This window comes from Dendrobium catenatum, unplaced genomic scaffold (genome assembly GCF_001605985.2).
Source record: "Dendrobium catenatum unplaced genomic scaffold, ASM160598v2 fragScaff_scaffold_156, whole genome shotgun sequence".
NCBI lineage: Eukaryota > Viridiplantae > Streptophyta > Magnoliopsida > Asparagales > Orchidaceae > Dendrobium > Dendrobium catenatum.
Window position 1 is genome coordinate 2,926,914 of NW_021318618.1, and position 15,395 is coordinate 2,942,308.

Sequence of the window (15,395 nt, forward strand, 5' to 3'; positions counted from 1 at the left end):
ATGATTCATGGAAATTTTTATATTTTCATTGATTTTTTTTATCCTTGTATTAGTATTTTTTCTTTTTTATTGAAATATTTCTCACTTTCTTTTTCAAAAATTTTTCATTTTTTTGCTGGTTTTTTTTTTGTAATTAAAGTTTCTTATGCTTTGAAAAAAATATCACGTGCCTCATTTCAGATTTTTCAATCGAGTTTAATGCGCAATGATAGGATTTTTAGGGACCCAATGTGGATTACTATTGAGCTAGAAAATAAATTTGAATGTTTTTCAAAGCAGAATAATTTATCTTTGTTGGCTCAAGCAAAATGGCACGACAACATGAATTCCGCTTTACAGACATAGGATTTCATTATCCTTAAGGCAGATTGTAGTTAACCAGATTTTTTCTGAGGGTAGTATCAGAGTATAGCTAGATCCAAATCCTTACTTCCTATGAGCATAAGCCCTCATAGTTAATTACCCCTATTACTACATAAGAGAGAACTCTCGATTAAGGATGAATAATTTTAGACATTTCAGTCACAGTTGTCGAAAAAATGGAGGTAAACCCAATCAAGATCCTATGGTTCTGTCGTCTCGAGTATACCGTTCAATTTACCGATATTAACGATCGTTGATTATAATATCTGAGAAATCTGATTAGTAGCCATGGTTTGCCTATTCTCAGGGATCCCGAATAAACTAAAGTGGTTATAGGTGAGTTATAATTTTATGGAGGTTTAGGGTTTACATCTATTATAATACCCAGTAGTTGATTTAATTTGGAATTTATTACTTCATTTAGAAGTTATCCATTTGTTTGAATTGGTTCGAGGTTATGGCTTATGTTGGAAGTAGCGTGATTATTTTAGAAGTGAGTCTTACGACTTCTATTATAAATAGTATGATTATTTTAGAACTTGGTCTTACGAATTTCATTGAAAGTAGCATAGAAATTTGAATTCGAGTTGGGTCTTACAACTTCCATTAGAATTGCTCATAAATTTGAATTTGAGTTGGGTCTTATGACCTAACCCTATAAGCAAAGCGGCACGTTGGTTTTGGTTGAGGGTTTGCTATTTCATTTAAAAGTTCCCCAAAGAATACATCATACGACTTTCATTAGAAATTGCTTGGTTATTTGGATAGGTCTTACGCCTTATGCATTTAAAAGTGGCCTAATGGTAGGTCTTACAGCCTAATTCTATAAGCTAAGCGGCCAGTAGGTTTTGTTTGGATAGGACTTACGATTTTCCTTAGAAGTTGTCTGTAGTTTTTGTTTCAATTTTAGGGTTGTTGTACTTCACTTAGAAGTTTCCTTAACGTGTGGGTCTTACTGCTTCATTTAGAAGTGGCCCAATGGTTGATTTGGATAGGTCTTATGACTTATATGTTTAAAAGTTGTCAGTAATTTTGTTTTAGAACGAGTCTTAATGTTTCCCATTGAAAGTAGCCTGTAATTTGTAGGACTTACTGCTTCTCTTTAGAAGTAGCCTATAGTTTTAGTTTTGGCTAGATTAAACATCAATTATTTTAGTTTAGGCTAGATTAGAAAAATTTTCATTATCATATATCAAACTTCGTCTTTGTTTGGGACAGCTTTCTCACTGATTCTTAAAGAATTTTTTTAGCACAAAAATTTAAATTTTTGCATTAGAAAGATGCTTTAACCGAGAATTTGACTTTTAACTTGACACAATGGAGAAAAGAGATTCATATAGTTGACCCCACGTAGTGGGACAAAGGGTAGTGGGACAAAGGCTTGATGGTGATGTTGTTGTATTAGAAAGTTGCTTTAAGAAATAATAAGAAAGCTATCCCAAACGAAGCCTTCAACTTCTATGACCAAATTTTGTTTTTTACTTCAAATTATGAAGTTGCCCCATCAAAATGTGCAATACCTTTAGGGTAACCAAATAGAAAATAATTGGTTATAAGTTTCATTCATCATATGTGCTGAATTTATATAATTCTAAGAGTATCTCTAGTAAGAAATATAAAAATTTTAGGAAATAAAATTAATTACAATTAGGACGACCCATAGATTGATAAGGTGACAACAATAAGTCCATGGATTTGTGAGGTGGCAAGGAATAAAAGGAAGGAGAGTTGACCTCAGTTGGAGCAGAAAGGTATGGGCTTGACTGAATGGATTATCAAGAGGCCAATTTCTCAGAGGTGTAGCTAGCACGATCAATCCAGTAGATTGACAGAAGGCTGATAGTCAAGGCTGTGGCTGGCTACGTTTCCACAAGTTTAGTAATATAAGGCTAAAATTATTATTACAGTTCAATCTATTCAAGTTAATTTGAATTATAGTTAAGTCCAAAGTTCATCGGGGAGCTTTGTGATAGGAAGTAGATGCAAATTCAGAAAAATCAAAGAACGACACAAGAAATTTAGGAAGAACACACCAACTCTTTTTATTGAAAGATATGAAAGAAAACAACAAGATACAATTGGATCTTCAATTGGAGAGGAAGATCCAATTGAAGATCCGGCTCTCCCAAATCCCTAGCCGGTGGCTAGAGCCCTCACAATCTAAGAAATTCTAATTTCAGCAAACTCTAAAACATAATCCAAAAATCATCCTATTGTTAGCCTTAAATAGACTCCTATAATTCCCTCCCAAATCAGCCGCCTTTTCCTAAATAATTTCCTCTCAAATTTGAATTCAAATTAGATTTATTTCCCTAAGTAATTTTTTTGCAATTATAATTAAAACTTTCCTAAATAAAAACCCTTAATTCATCCTCTTCCCTAAAAAATTCCCTCTTAAATTTTGAATTCAAATTAGATATCTTGCCTTAAATAATTCCTTCTCAATTGTAATTAAAATATTTCTAAACAATTCCCCTTTGATTAAGAATCTTCCTAAACAGCTCTCTATTTATTAGGAAATTTCCTAATTCTTTATCAATCAAATCAGACAGTCCATAAATACTTCCCTCCCAAAGTCCAACCTTGTCCTCAAGGTGGAATGAAATAAACTGCTACTGAAACACTTGACTAATAGCATTGGACTGAAAAATGAACTGACACTGAGTAGAATGATTCCCTACCTCGAACATCTCCTTGACTAATCTCTCAATCTCTTCGTTTTGGATATGGGGATGACAATACAGACAAATACTGATAAGTGAGACTCCTTTCTTCAAGATGATAGCATTCTCGCATTCCCGCGGAGGAGGCAACCCCTGAACTAGCTGGAACACCCCTTGATATTGATGTAGGGATGGTTGAACCATGTTTGGTGCTTCTATCTTCTCCCCATCTTTTTCTCCTTCCAAACTTTGCACCTCCACCAAAAATCCTAATCTCCTTGGAAGTGGCTCCAAATGTGGCATCTCCTCTTCTTCCCCCAATATTTTCACCTCCTGATTTTCCCCTCCTTATCAGATTCCCGACTTCCTTGGCCTGTGGTGGCTTCCCTCCCCTTCGACGGCACCATTTTGGTTTGGAACTCGAGCAGCTTCCAAATCATCTCCTCCATGATGGCATACTTCCCATCGATATTCTCATGGATGGCTAAAAATTACTTTTCGAAATATGAAATATTTACAAAATCATATTTCAATTGTCTGATCTCCCCTTCCAACATTTCTACTTTCCTTCCTGCCAAACATACCCGGATCGTGCTCTGATACCAATTTTATAGGAAGTGGATGCAATTTCAGCAAAATCAAAGAACGACACAAAAAAATTAGGAAGAACGCACCAAACTCTTTTTATTGCAAGATATATGAAAGAGAAAAATAAGATACAATTGGATCTTCAATTGAACAGGATTATCCGGCTCTCTCAAATCCCTAGCCAGCAGCTAGAGCCCTCACAACCTAAGAAATTTTAATTTCAGCAAACTCCAAACATAATCCTGAAATCATGCTATTGTTAGCCTTAAATAGGCTCCCATAATTCCCTCTCAAATTAGCCCACTTTTCCTAAATTATTCACTCCCAAAATTGAATTGAAATTAGATTTATTTCCCTAATTAATTCCCTCGCAATTATAATTAAAACTTTCCTAAATAATCCATCTTAATTCCTCCTCTTTCATAAATAATTCCCTCACAAATTTTGAAATCAAATTAGATCTCTTGCTCCAAATAATTCCTTCTCAATTGTAATTAAAACATTCCTAAATAATTCCCCTTTGATTAAGAACCTTCCTAAAAAGCTCTCTTTGATTAAAAAATTTCTTAATTTTCTATCAATCAAATCGGCCAGTCCATCAATTTGTACTAGTCCTGATGGTTCAAAGGTTTATTCTTGAAACTGGTGTGCATTTCTTTAAGTAACTTTGGCAAGTTCATTAATTAATGCATTAATACTATGCTTTAATATCAACAATATTTTGTCTCAATTCTGACCTAATTTTGTAGAGTTACAATCACATTAACTCTCCAATTTCACCCAAAATTTTAGTAATGCTTCAATATAGCTCCATGTTAAGAGGCAATGAGAAATGTGCCACCCCAAATCTTTCATGTTGTGAATGGCACTTCGCACTATGAGAAGCATCAAATATTTCGGAGGCCACATCAATCACCCCGTAAATAACAGGTAGGAGAGACACCACCTCCACTATATTGGGTCATTGGACATCCAACAAGTTTTTGGTCGATGTTAAGGTCATGGAGAATTAGGGCCGCATCATCCACAACATAAACAACACTAAGGAATGTGCAAACAGTGACTCTATCAAATTTGTGGACATCCAACGACTTGTGGCTAGAAGAGAGGCACAACAAAAGAAATGAATCGCCCACATCGTAAGTACTACTCAAGTGAAAGAGAAAAAACATTGCATGATCTAAGATGCATGGAATGTAAAGTGCATGAGACATAAAGAGGACACCCTATAATGCCGCACTAATGGTGGTTATAAGAACGTGGTTTTTCCAAGCTCTACTAGGATATCTGACAGTTACGAGATTGAAACCATGGAAGGGACTAAATGAAACCAAGGTGTGAGCGAGGGGATCAAAGCGAGGTTCACATATGGATTGAGCTAAGTGTGAGAAAGGTTGATCAGAATCGTAAAAGGGTTGACTAGTTAAATGAGTTAATAGGGGTTTATTAGAGTTGACCAGGGACCAACAAAAATTAAGAGTCAATTGGGCTCATTTTATAGATGATTTGCATCATATTAATGCCACAATTGGGGCCTTTGATGCAACTAACGATTTGTTAGAGCGACCACATTTGACAATGCTGATGTTGGACACATGCTAGGGGTCATCAACTTGAAATGCATAAGCAAGATGAGAATGGTTTGCCGATTTTAACAAAATTGGTGAGATGTTATTGGATTTGACCATCATGTCGAACTAGGCTTTATTAGGTCAATGTGGTAGCCCAACCAAGGCTATGCTGAGTATTGGACTGTGAAAGTCAAGGAAAATTGTGCGCTAGTTTGGGACAATATCAGGTATACATGACTGCACTAATTTAATTAGAGCACAACAGCAGTTCAATCAGGCAAGTTCATAGGCTGAACAAAGGTCGATGCACCTCTGGAAATTTTCAGAGGTCAACATTAGTGCATTACATTTGAAGTGAAGTAATTCAATGCAGCAAACGCATTTAGCAATGAAAGCACTTTCACAACGGAGATACTTACAGTACGTTGCCCGGGAATAATTTTAGAAACAATGCCTAACACAAGTGTTTTCTCTTGTCTTCCTGCAAACCAGATTAACATAGACTCATCCTGTAAAGAATGTAGAAGAAAAAACATTAACAACCACTAGATAAGGAGAAGCCCTTAAAAAAAAAAGATATAAACATAGGAAAGTAGGGAAAGTAACAATCATCTTGCAACATGTTGTGGAAGGTTGCATTGACAGTTATACACTTATACATAGCCAGGTTCTATGCGTTTTTATGACAGATTCTTTCTAGTAGGGTATTGACGGGGATCGGATGAAGCTAAGAGGTCATGCTATAACGAATGTATAGTAAAATAAGAAAAAAAAAAGGTAAAATGCTTATCAACAGGGTATAGTACTAACATGGATTGAACTTGGTAAGAAGGAAAACTGATTGTTGTTATAGTCATCAACACTAAAACACGGATTGCACCAAAAAAAAGAAAATTATTTTGAAGAGTCCTGAAGGTATGCGAAGCCTAGGATATAAATTATCTAGAAGTGTTTAAGATTTAAATTGAAATAACACCAGATAAAACTCTTAATAAAAATAAATTGGAAAAAAAAATTCATGAAGTGCAACCAAAGCAGCTGGCCTAATGTTTCAGGTGATGACTAGACATAAAAAAAGGAATTGCCATGAAAATTGGAAGGATTTAATCAAACACTATGACTAGTTCATGATGATATTTATTATTAGAGCAAATGAAGTTGTTTGTTCCATCAAACCCACCATCAAATGAATCAAATGCAGACTACGGCCACCTAGATGAAGAGCAGCTAGATTAGTCAATTATGTCATTTAACAATATTAGAATAAGATAAGAAGTACATGCACCACAAAAGAATGTGCAACTTTTATTTTCCATAAGGCTCACCTTGCCCGCAGCAAAATTGTGATAATAAAGATGATATGAACAATAGCTTTACAGCTAATGAGCAAGAAATATTTAATTTTCTTAAAGAATTTAAATTGAATACATTAATAAGAGTACATAGTTTAGATATCTTACGTCTATTGTTCAGAGTGATGGTGAAATAGATGGTGATATTATTAGTAGAATTCAAGATGGATGGTTGAAGTGAAGGAATGCATCAGGCTTCTTGTGTAATGGAAAAGTCCCCCTCAAACTTAAGGGAAAATTCTATAGGATGGTGGTGAGACTTGCAATGTTTTATGGGGCAAAATGTTGGCCATTCAAAGATAAGTCTAATATTAAGTGTTGGAGAGATGAGGATGCTCAGGTAGATGAGTGGCTTTGCTCTTAGAGACAAGATAAGAAATGAGCATATACATGAAAAGGTTAGAGTGGCTCCAGTGAAAGATAAGATTAGAGAGAGTCATCTTAGATGATTTGGTCACATAAAACGGCAGCCTTCTAATGACCCAATTAGAAAAGTAAATGTATTAGATTTTGCTTATGTTAATAAAGGTAGAGATAGACCTAAAAAGATTTGGTTAGAAAATATTAGGAATGAATTTTTTTTATTACATTTAAATGAGAATTTGACTCTTAACATGAGACAATGGAGAAAAAGAATTGATGTAATCGACCCCACAAAGTAGGATAAATGCTTGATGTTGTTGTTGTTATTTGTTGTGAAGACTTTAAAAATTGAATAAAAGCTACAATCATCCATTTCGACCAGGAAAATGAAAAGAGTGCACGTGAATAAGTTCCCAGAAGATTAAACGCTTAGCTTCCATCACATAAACACTTATGCTCGATTATAGGTAATTCAAGTTACTCACAAACATAATACTTCCAAAATTAAGAGACATCAATCTTTCTAGTTCATTTTGTTGACTCAAATTTTGAATCTAAGTCGACTAAATCTCATAATTAATTTCAACATAACTTCAACTTGAGACTATCTAATTTAATTAAATTTGACTATTTGATTCAAATTCAACTTAATTTTTTACTTGACTTAACTTGAATCAATTGAATAGAATAAGCAATTTCAATTTAATCAATTATCTTGTTCGATTTGACGTTCATTTTATTAATTTGAATTGAATTGAGCCAAATTACATCAAATCAACTTAGTCAAGTCTAATTGAGTTGAATCAAATTCAAATGAGTTTAATCAGACCCAATCAAGCATAATTGACTCGAATCAAGTTAAATCAAACCCAAATCAAGCTCAAATTAGCCTATTCCCATTTCTCATTCTAGTTTTCAAATAGCTTATTTTGGCCATGTAAGCCTTTCAAAATTAGGCCAGTGCATTTGATGATTGAAATTGAAGCTGTTGTTGTAGCCGCAGCTTTCCAGCCTTTCCCACGACACTCTGTAGTGAACAACAATTCCAAGTTATCAAGTGTAAAGCAAGGAACGATCCGTAGCCGATTAGAGTATATGGGAGTGGGGGATATTGTTTACCTAATTTTGTTTTTTCGTTGCCAGCTACTAGGCGAAACTGAGAGTTGAGGAGAGTTGTGGCATGTGTCGGGATGAAACCAATATGATGAGGAAGGAGATGGGAACCTAGTTGCGCGCATCCAGGCCAAAAAACCGAGTGTTGCATTTGGGGTTTTGGGGTGGCTGTCATGTGGTTTTTCAAGGAAGGGGGAGACGCACCAGCATCTTCTTATTTTTCCTTTTGGTCTTCCAAAGAGAAACAACTGAGGAGGGCTTAAGCGAAGACGGCGGAGAGCTTTTCACTATGAGGGGTGATTGCTGGCTCAGATTTCCAAAGAGGAGCAGGAGTGCATCCATGAAACACTGAGAGAGTTGCAGGCTTCTTCTTGTGATTATTACAAAGAGGTATCGGGCTAGTAAAAAGGTTTCAAAAATCGAGAGGGGGTCAAGGAACTTTCGATTTCTCTTCTCTTTCTTGGACTGGAGGCTAAAAGAAACTAGGAAGTCCTTGCTTTCTTTCTCTTTGGTTGAGCATGCAAACAAAGTGGTTTGCTCGTTCAATAGGAGAAGAATCACTTCTCACCATGTCGAGGACTATAGAGCAGCATCATTCTTACCAGTATAGCCACTAAAACTTCCTCCCTCTTTCTACACATGACTAATAGAGATGGCCATAAGTACAAAGTGCATTGAGATGCAATATTTTTTCTAGTAGTGATGTATTGATCTAATATTCAATTTTTTAGCAATAAAAGCAAAACACATCAAGATTAGGGTGACATATTACAACCGTATGAAATTAGAATAATAGGCATATTAGTTATTTAGTCAACTCACATTTCTCAAACCACATTTATTTACTAAACAATCATAACTCCAAAAAGACTTTAGATAGCAATCATAACATGATTTTACCAAAATATTATAAATATTAAACTAGTTGACATTATTTTAAAATAATTATTTTAATTAATATTTAGCTATCACAACATGCATGTCATTATTTTTAAAATTGAATTCAAATTGAAAATTATAATTTTTTTTATTTAACAGTTGATTACATATATATGTTATAGCATATTAATTTGAATTCAAGCCTGGACTTTACAATGTGGCTAACAATTTTATTTGATTTTTTTCATCTTTTGCAAAGTAGAGGTATGGTCTAGTCGTCATATATTTTACTTAACAACACATCACAACAATACCAAACAAAGCTCAATCAATCCTTTTCCACTATTCCTGACAATTGGATTATCACATTGATGTAGGACTACATGTAAAAATCGGAAACTTGCACAAAATATTTTGAGAACAATTTCAGATTTTTGTTATTCGTGATTAAAACAACAAAGTAAAACTCAAAGATGGTCAATTCCGTTTAGGCTATGCTACGCAAGAGACTAAGCACAATCAAAACACTTAGGAAAAGTAAAACATTGCATGCGGAGTAGTTTCCAACTTAACCAATACATAACAATGAGATCTAAGAGCAAAGAAGTAACAAACCTACGCTTGCTAGTGGATGGCGATTAGTAGACACAATCTCTTGCTTGAACAAACTCTCAACAAAGTAATTAGAATTTGAAAGTAAGTGAGTCAAGGAAGAAGATCACCTTCTCGGAGAGACGTCGTGATTCACCACGTGCCTTTCGTTAGTCCTCTTCAACAATTGCTACGAGAGGAAGAAATTTCTAGGGATCCGTCAATGATTGGAATCACGTCGACGACGGAGATTTGAGAAGATCCACTATGCCTTGACCATCGGATGCGAAGTAGGAATCAAACGCCGGAGAGGCCATGCGTCATTATCATGTAAAGAGAGAAAGACCTAGAGAGGGAGAGGGAGAGAGATGGCGGTGGGAGAGAGGAAGAGGCTAGGGTTAGGAGAGAACTAGATGGGATGAAGAAAATATGTTATAATCTCCATACCAAAATTATTCTCAGATTTTGAGTAGAAGTGGAGGGAAAAATTCTGAAATTTGAATTTCAAAGACATGCAATTAGGATCTTTAATGAGGCATTCAAGAGGGGGTCATCAAGAGGGGGGCCTGCGGCATGGTGAAGGGGGGAGGAGGTTTGGGGAGAGGGTAATGGGTTTCCTAATTAGCTCCAACAAATTAATGAAGAAAAATTTCAAATCCGTTTCAATTTAAATTTGAAATTGAAACCTCATTGAAACTTTCCTAATTTGGCACCGGACAAATTTGGAAACTTTCACTCATCAAAATTTTCAAATTTCGAATTTGAAAATACATGAGGTGGCAGCAAAGGAGCCGGCAATTAACGGGAGTGGATTGGTGGATGAAGTGGAGGCTGGCAGTTAATGGGATGGTCGGCGGGATGAATGGGAGGGGGTGGTTTTGGGGTGATTGAGCTTGGATGGTGAAGCAAGGAGGTGGTGATTGGTGGTGGGGGATGACCGGCGGTGGATGTTGGGTAGAGGGGAAATAAGGGAGGAGGATAGACCAAGAGCAACCGGTGATGACTGTTGGGTACGACGGGTGGCCTCTCCTAGGCTCCACCTAGCTTTCAAACTCTCTCAAGCTCTCACAAAAAGCTTCAAGAAGAAAAGTGCATGAAAATTTCGTAATATCATTCATTAGCTTCAAAAGTACAAGAGGAAGGCTTTAAATAGCCTATTACAATGACATAAAGCAAAAGGACTCAAATACCCTCAAGGGGCTACATGACTCAATCCCTCAAGCAAGGGTAAAAGGGAACCCGGAAATGACCCAAAATGACCCGGAATAAAGCTCTGACCGGCTCTACCCGCCTGACCCGCTTCCCCGGCTGCCCCGTGCCCGCCTGCCCGTTGCCCCGGCTGCCCAGCCGCGTCAGCTAGTCACGTCCCGAGGACAGGTGGACAGCTTCGCCGCACTTGTCCCGACTCCTGAGCTCACATCGCGCACGCGTCCCGAGCTCATGTCCCGCACGCTTCTCTGAGCGCCTCGAGCTGCTTTCGCCGGCGTCGGGCGTCACTGGCTGCTTTCGCCGGCTTCTGGTGCCGCCGGCCTAGAGCTGCTTTTGTCAGGCGTCACCAGCTGCTTTTGCTGGCGTCCGGCGTCACTGGATCCTTTCGCCGGCTTCTGCTGCCGCCAGCCGATGCGGACGTTATTGTATTCGCTGGTCGGGTTGACCCAAACCCGAAGCAGGTCAGGTTCGGGTTCAGAAAATCGACCCGTTTTAAAAATAACGGGTCGGGTCAACCCGAACCCGAATAGTGTCGGGTCAGTTTCGGGTTCGACCCGAACCCGACCCGTGACCCAAAATTGACAGGTCTACCGTAGATCTACGGCCACGTCAACGGTAGACTTTCCAACTGATGTCCCCATCACACATCCCATTGACATGATAATACTAACTACATTTAGTATCAGTTGCCTGATGTTTAAGAACTCTGAGAATGATGAAGGGAGAATTTTTTATAGCTTCTGTAAGCATTCATTTTGAGATGTGGAAAGTAACTTGACTAAATTTCCTTCTAACAGGAGAAATTTAAAATCCTGTTATATATTGAAATTAATGTTACCACAATTGAAGAATATTACTCTACCTATACTTTCTCTAGGATAACTAAACCTTTACTGACCATAGGGCAATATTTCTAAGATGTCAGACAACTCGCCTAGTATCTGAAGCTATCTACAATATATTTGATGAAAATGTTCAGAACTAGAATAATCATGCTAGCATCAAAGACGTTATTGGGTGCAGATATAAATATTAGGTAAGCTAGAGTGAAGAAAATATGATATCTAAAAAGTAGATGACTTACAGCAGAGAGTCTAAAAGGACAGAATTTTGGCTTCCCTCTACGTCCGTATTTGAGTAAACATGACCCCTTTTTAAGGGCTGTAATTGCCTGAGATCAAATTTACACAAAATATCAGTTATAAGCAACCAGAAATGCAAATAAACGCATGGCACAGTAAATGGATCAGAAAAACAATGGCCTGTTATTTAATACAAAGCAACGCCACAATAACGTCTGATAAATTTCCCAACTGATATGGTTAAGGAAATCAAAGCTATAGGTAACAAGTTAACTGAAATCTCAAGATTTAATTTAGAAACAAATTTGAGTAGACGTTGCTAAGAATTTAAGTAAGTCCTTTTCAGGATCATTCAGATGAAATGCTAGAAATTGAACATTTCTCAGCAAGGAGGTTTTGAATTATTAGTTAGCATAGCTTTATTGCTTGTTTGTCATCTTATCTTTCCATACATCTTCCTTCAAAATCATTAATTTATTAATCGTTCATTGATAGTCAAAAGTATCCAGTGCAAAATTTAGCCTGTAAGTTCTAAGCGCACAGAGTATGGTGGCCTCTCATTTCTTAGATCTGTTTAAAATCAGGTGCATATTCAACTTGAAGTGAAAAAACTCGGCAAAGGGAAGAAAGTCAACAGGTTTGATAGGCTCACCTGCAGGTTGTTTAACTGGAGACCTTAACTCACCTGCAAGAAGTAAGTAGTCTCGTAACTTCCAAACTTAACCCTAAGCTGAGATCACCCAGCTCCCAAGCTTAAATTAGTTCACCCTTTTCTTATCTAGCTAAATTCCATTTAGAAATTAAATTTCTCAAATATTGACATAAGTTATTATCACACTCACTTTCTAGTTTGGGGCTGGCCAATTCCAATATTAAGAGTTGACTCATTAGATGTTAGGTTGGTTTCGCTCAGTGGTTCATGTTTTTTGGGTGGATTTGGCGGTCATGACAATTTGCGATGATGCCATACTAATAAGGAGGATAAGAAAACAGATTTCTCATAAAGTAACGAATTTTCTTGACTTTTAAGTTGGAATATGTTGGGTTGTTGAACTATCTCTTTATGACTTCAACTAAATTGAATTTTTATTTGCATTTTGTGCAAGGGAATGTTAACTCGCTCTCTAGGCAAGATTTTTCTGATTCTTCTCGGGCCTTTTATCCTTATCTTGGTGATCTCTGATGATGTCACCTTAGATGGGTCTTACCTTTTGCCAAACTTGAGTTTTCATAGGGGTAACTATCTAGACTCGTTGGCTAGAAGGGACTTGCATTCCACTCAATACGAGCTTGGCTGCAAAGAGGGAGTTTCCTTCTATGACTAGATTTTTTCTTTAGCAATACATTCTAAACACTTTTTTAATGGGACCTATAACGAAGCCTGACTTTCTCAATCATGATCAAGAAGAGGGCAAGTTCCCCGAGTATTCTCGGAAGAAGGGGATGAGTTCCCTAAGTATACTTTGTGAATTATTTTTACATTGTGTTATTTCTTTTAATTTTCTTGGGAGCGTATCTTTTTCTCAAGCACATAGGTCGCGTGAATGAGTCTCCAGATGAAAAGGCTTTGAAATATTTTATTAATATAACGTGATAAATACAATATAAAAAGTATAAAGAAGTAGGGCATTCTCTTATGGTTCGAAAGTTTTCATGTCATTTGCACTCCAAGTTCTAGAACTCGACTACTTTTAGACAAATCAAGCTTTTCCTATAGCTTCTAGATAGTAGGCACTTGATTGCATCAAGTCTTCCTTCACAGAGATATCCTTTCTCCCCACTGAAAAGTTAACCATTATGGGATAGGTCGAGACTACCACCCTATAAGTGTTAAAGAGTGGCCACCCAAAGATGGTGTTGTAAGTGGCAGTCGTGTCCACTATAATGAAGTTGTTCATTGTAGTGTATTGATATTCTTCCTCTTTCCCAAGTGATGCATAGAGTGATCATCCCTTCAATCACCCCTTTAGGGCAAGCGAACTATCAGGGCAAATACTTTTGGGGTAATTGCCTCTCTTAGTCGAACTCTGAGAGGCAAGTGCCCTCTTAGTCAAGCTCCTCTGAGGTAAGTGACTCTCTTTTGTGAGATCCTTTGAGGTAAGTGCATCTCTTGGTCGAGCTACACCTATGTGAGTTAGCCTAGTCTCCAATCCTTTAGTTAGTTCCATTGGTACCTACAACTCGCCCAAATATTGAGTCCCCATTCAGGGGTATATAATGCCACTAATCTCTTAGAAACATCTCCATAATCAATAGAACAAAAAATACAACCTTAATATTAATACTTCATGCAATCCTATAATTCGGTTGCTTCACATGTAAATTTAATGACAGTCACCATATACATTTAAAAAATAATAATAAACATAATTCCCTCTCACTAGAAGAATAAAATAGAAAAAGAGAAAAGCGATTAATTTATTATTTATGACAAATAAACCTGAAGAATAGAGGAAGGTGTTGTTTTCAGCAGCTCTAAGGTGTTGTTTTCAGCAGTTCTTTAATTTCTTGTGCGAACAAAAATGCCGAATGTGTCCTATGACATCTAAGAATACTTCGAGTGGAACAATGCGTCGTCATCATCATTACTTCATTAGCCCTATCCCAATTATTTTCGACCCATTTCATGATAACAGGCACAATATCCAAAAATATGCAAAGGCATTAAAGAAAAATGAACAAAACATTGCCCCTGCCCTAGGAGAAAATATATATAGAATCAGAAGCAATTTCCGTGGCACAGTACCTGCTCTACATCCCTGTCAAAGGGACTGTTTCTCCGAGCATCCGCCATCGATGTTCCCAAGTCACACGGCATTCAAACCAATGAGAGAGAGTGACAAGGTGGTACAGCAACAGTCGATATTGCCCCATAAAAGAAACTGCGGCGGATTTTGCTCTGTAGCACAGATAACCAGCGCTTCATTTACACCATCACAATCAACTGAGAGGAATGTTGGATTATCTTTATCACCGACAAAGAAAAAAAAAAGAAGTTTAGCACTTTCCAAGAATTTCTTCCTCAACAAACCATTCAAAAGAACAAATCCAGAAGGGGCACTTGGACGATCACAATATCAAACGACAATGTTGTAGTCCTACAATCCTGTTCAACACGTATTTTCTGGATGCATGAACTCCAAATTTTCTGGAAGCGTTAAAAAACCCCTAATGAATTCGCAAACAGCTCAACTGCGTTGGCGAATCCCCTAGAAACGCGCATACCATGGAGAATCATGGAAAACTAGCTCCAACCGCGATACAAAAAGAAAAAAACCCAGGAACGAAGGCTAATAAGAGGAAAAATTCATCGGCACCAAGAATTACCGTAGAATTTAACAATGTGAAGCCTTTGGCTCGAATCTGAGATTGATCGGCTCAAGCAGAATAAGAGAAATCGATAGGCTTTGCTGCGAAAGGAATAAGGGAAGGACGAACCGCAGATTTCGGCGCCGAAGGGGCGATAAACCGATGGAGAATAGCTCGGGACGAAAATTTGGAAGAAGAGGAGGTGAGGAGAATGCGGAGGGCCGATATTGAATTTGAGCGAGGGAGGCGTGAAGAGACGCTGGTGTTACAAACATGGGCATCCTCTTTCGGTTTTCCTTGCCAGGTCAGAGG

At 37.3% G+C, this 15,395-nt stretch overlaps 1 protein-coding gene across 9 annotated transcripts in view; it reads right to left on the reverse strand.

Annotated features, from left to right (window-relative positions):
* LOC110094033 (PH, RCC1 and FYVE domains-containing protein 1) overlaps nucleotides 1–15,395 on the reverse strand; it is a 33,156-nt gene extending 17,761 nt beyond the window's left edge. For 4 of the 9 annotated variants that reach the window (XM_020819149.2, XM_020819144.2, XM_020819143.2 and 1 more), the window contains exons 1-4: nucleotides 15,102–15,393; nucleotides 14,521–14,739; nucleotides 11,777–11,863; nucleotides 5,605–5,694 (exon numbers count right to left, since the gene is read on the reverse strand). In XM_020819149.2, coding sequence (XP_020674808.1) covers nucleotides 5,605–5,694; nucleotides 11,777–11,863; nucleotides 14,521–14,592 — 249 coding nt within the window. In that variant the 5' untranslated portion in view covers nucleotides 14,593–14,739; nucleotides 15,102–15,393. Of the gene's footprint in view, nucleotides 1–5,604; nucleotides 5,695–6,365; nucleotides 6,672–8,019; nucleotides 8,673–11,776; nucleotides 11,864–14,520; nucleotides 14,740–15,101 lie in introns of those variants that run through there. The other 5 variants (XM_020819150.2, XM_020819152.2, XM_020819148.2 and 2 more) reach the window with 4 other exon arrangements.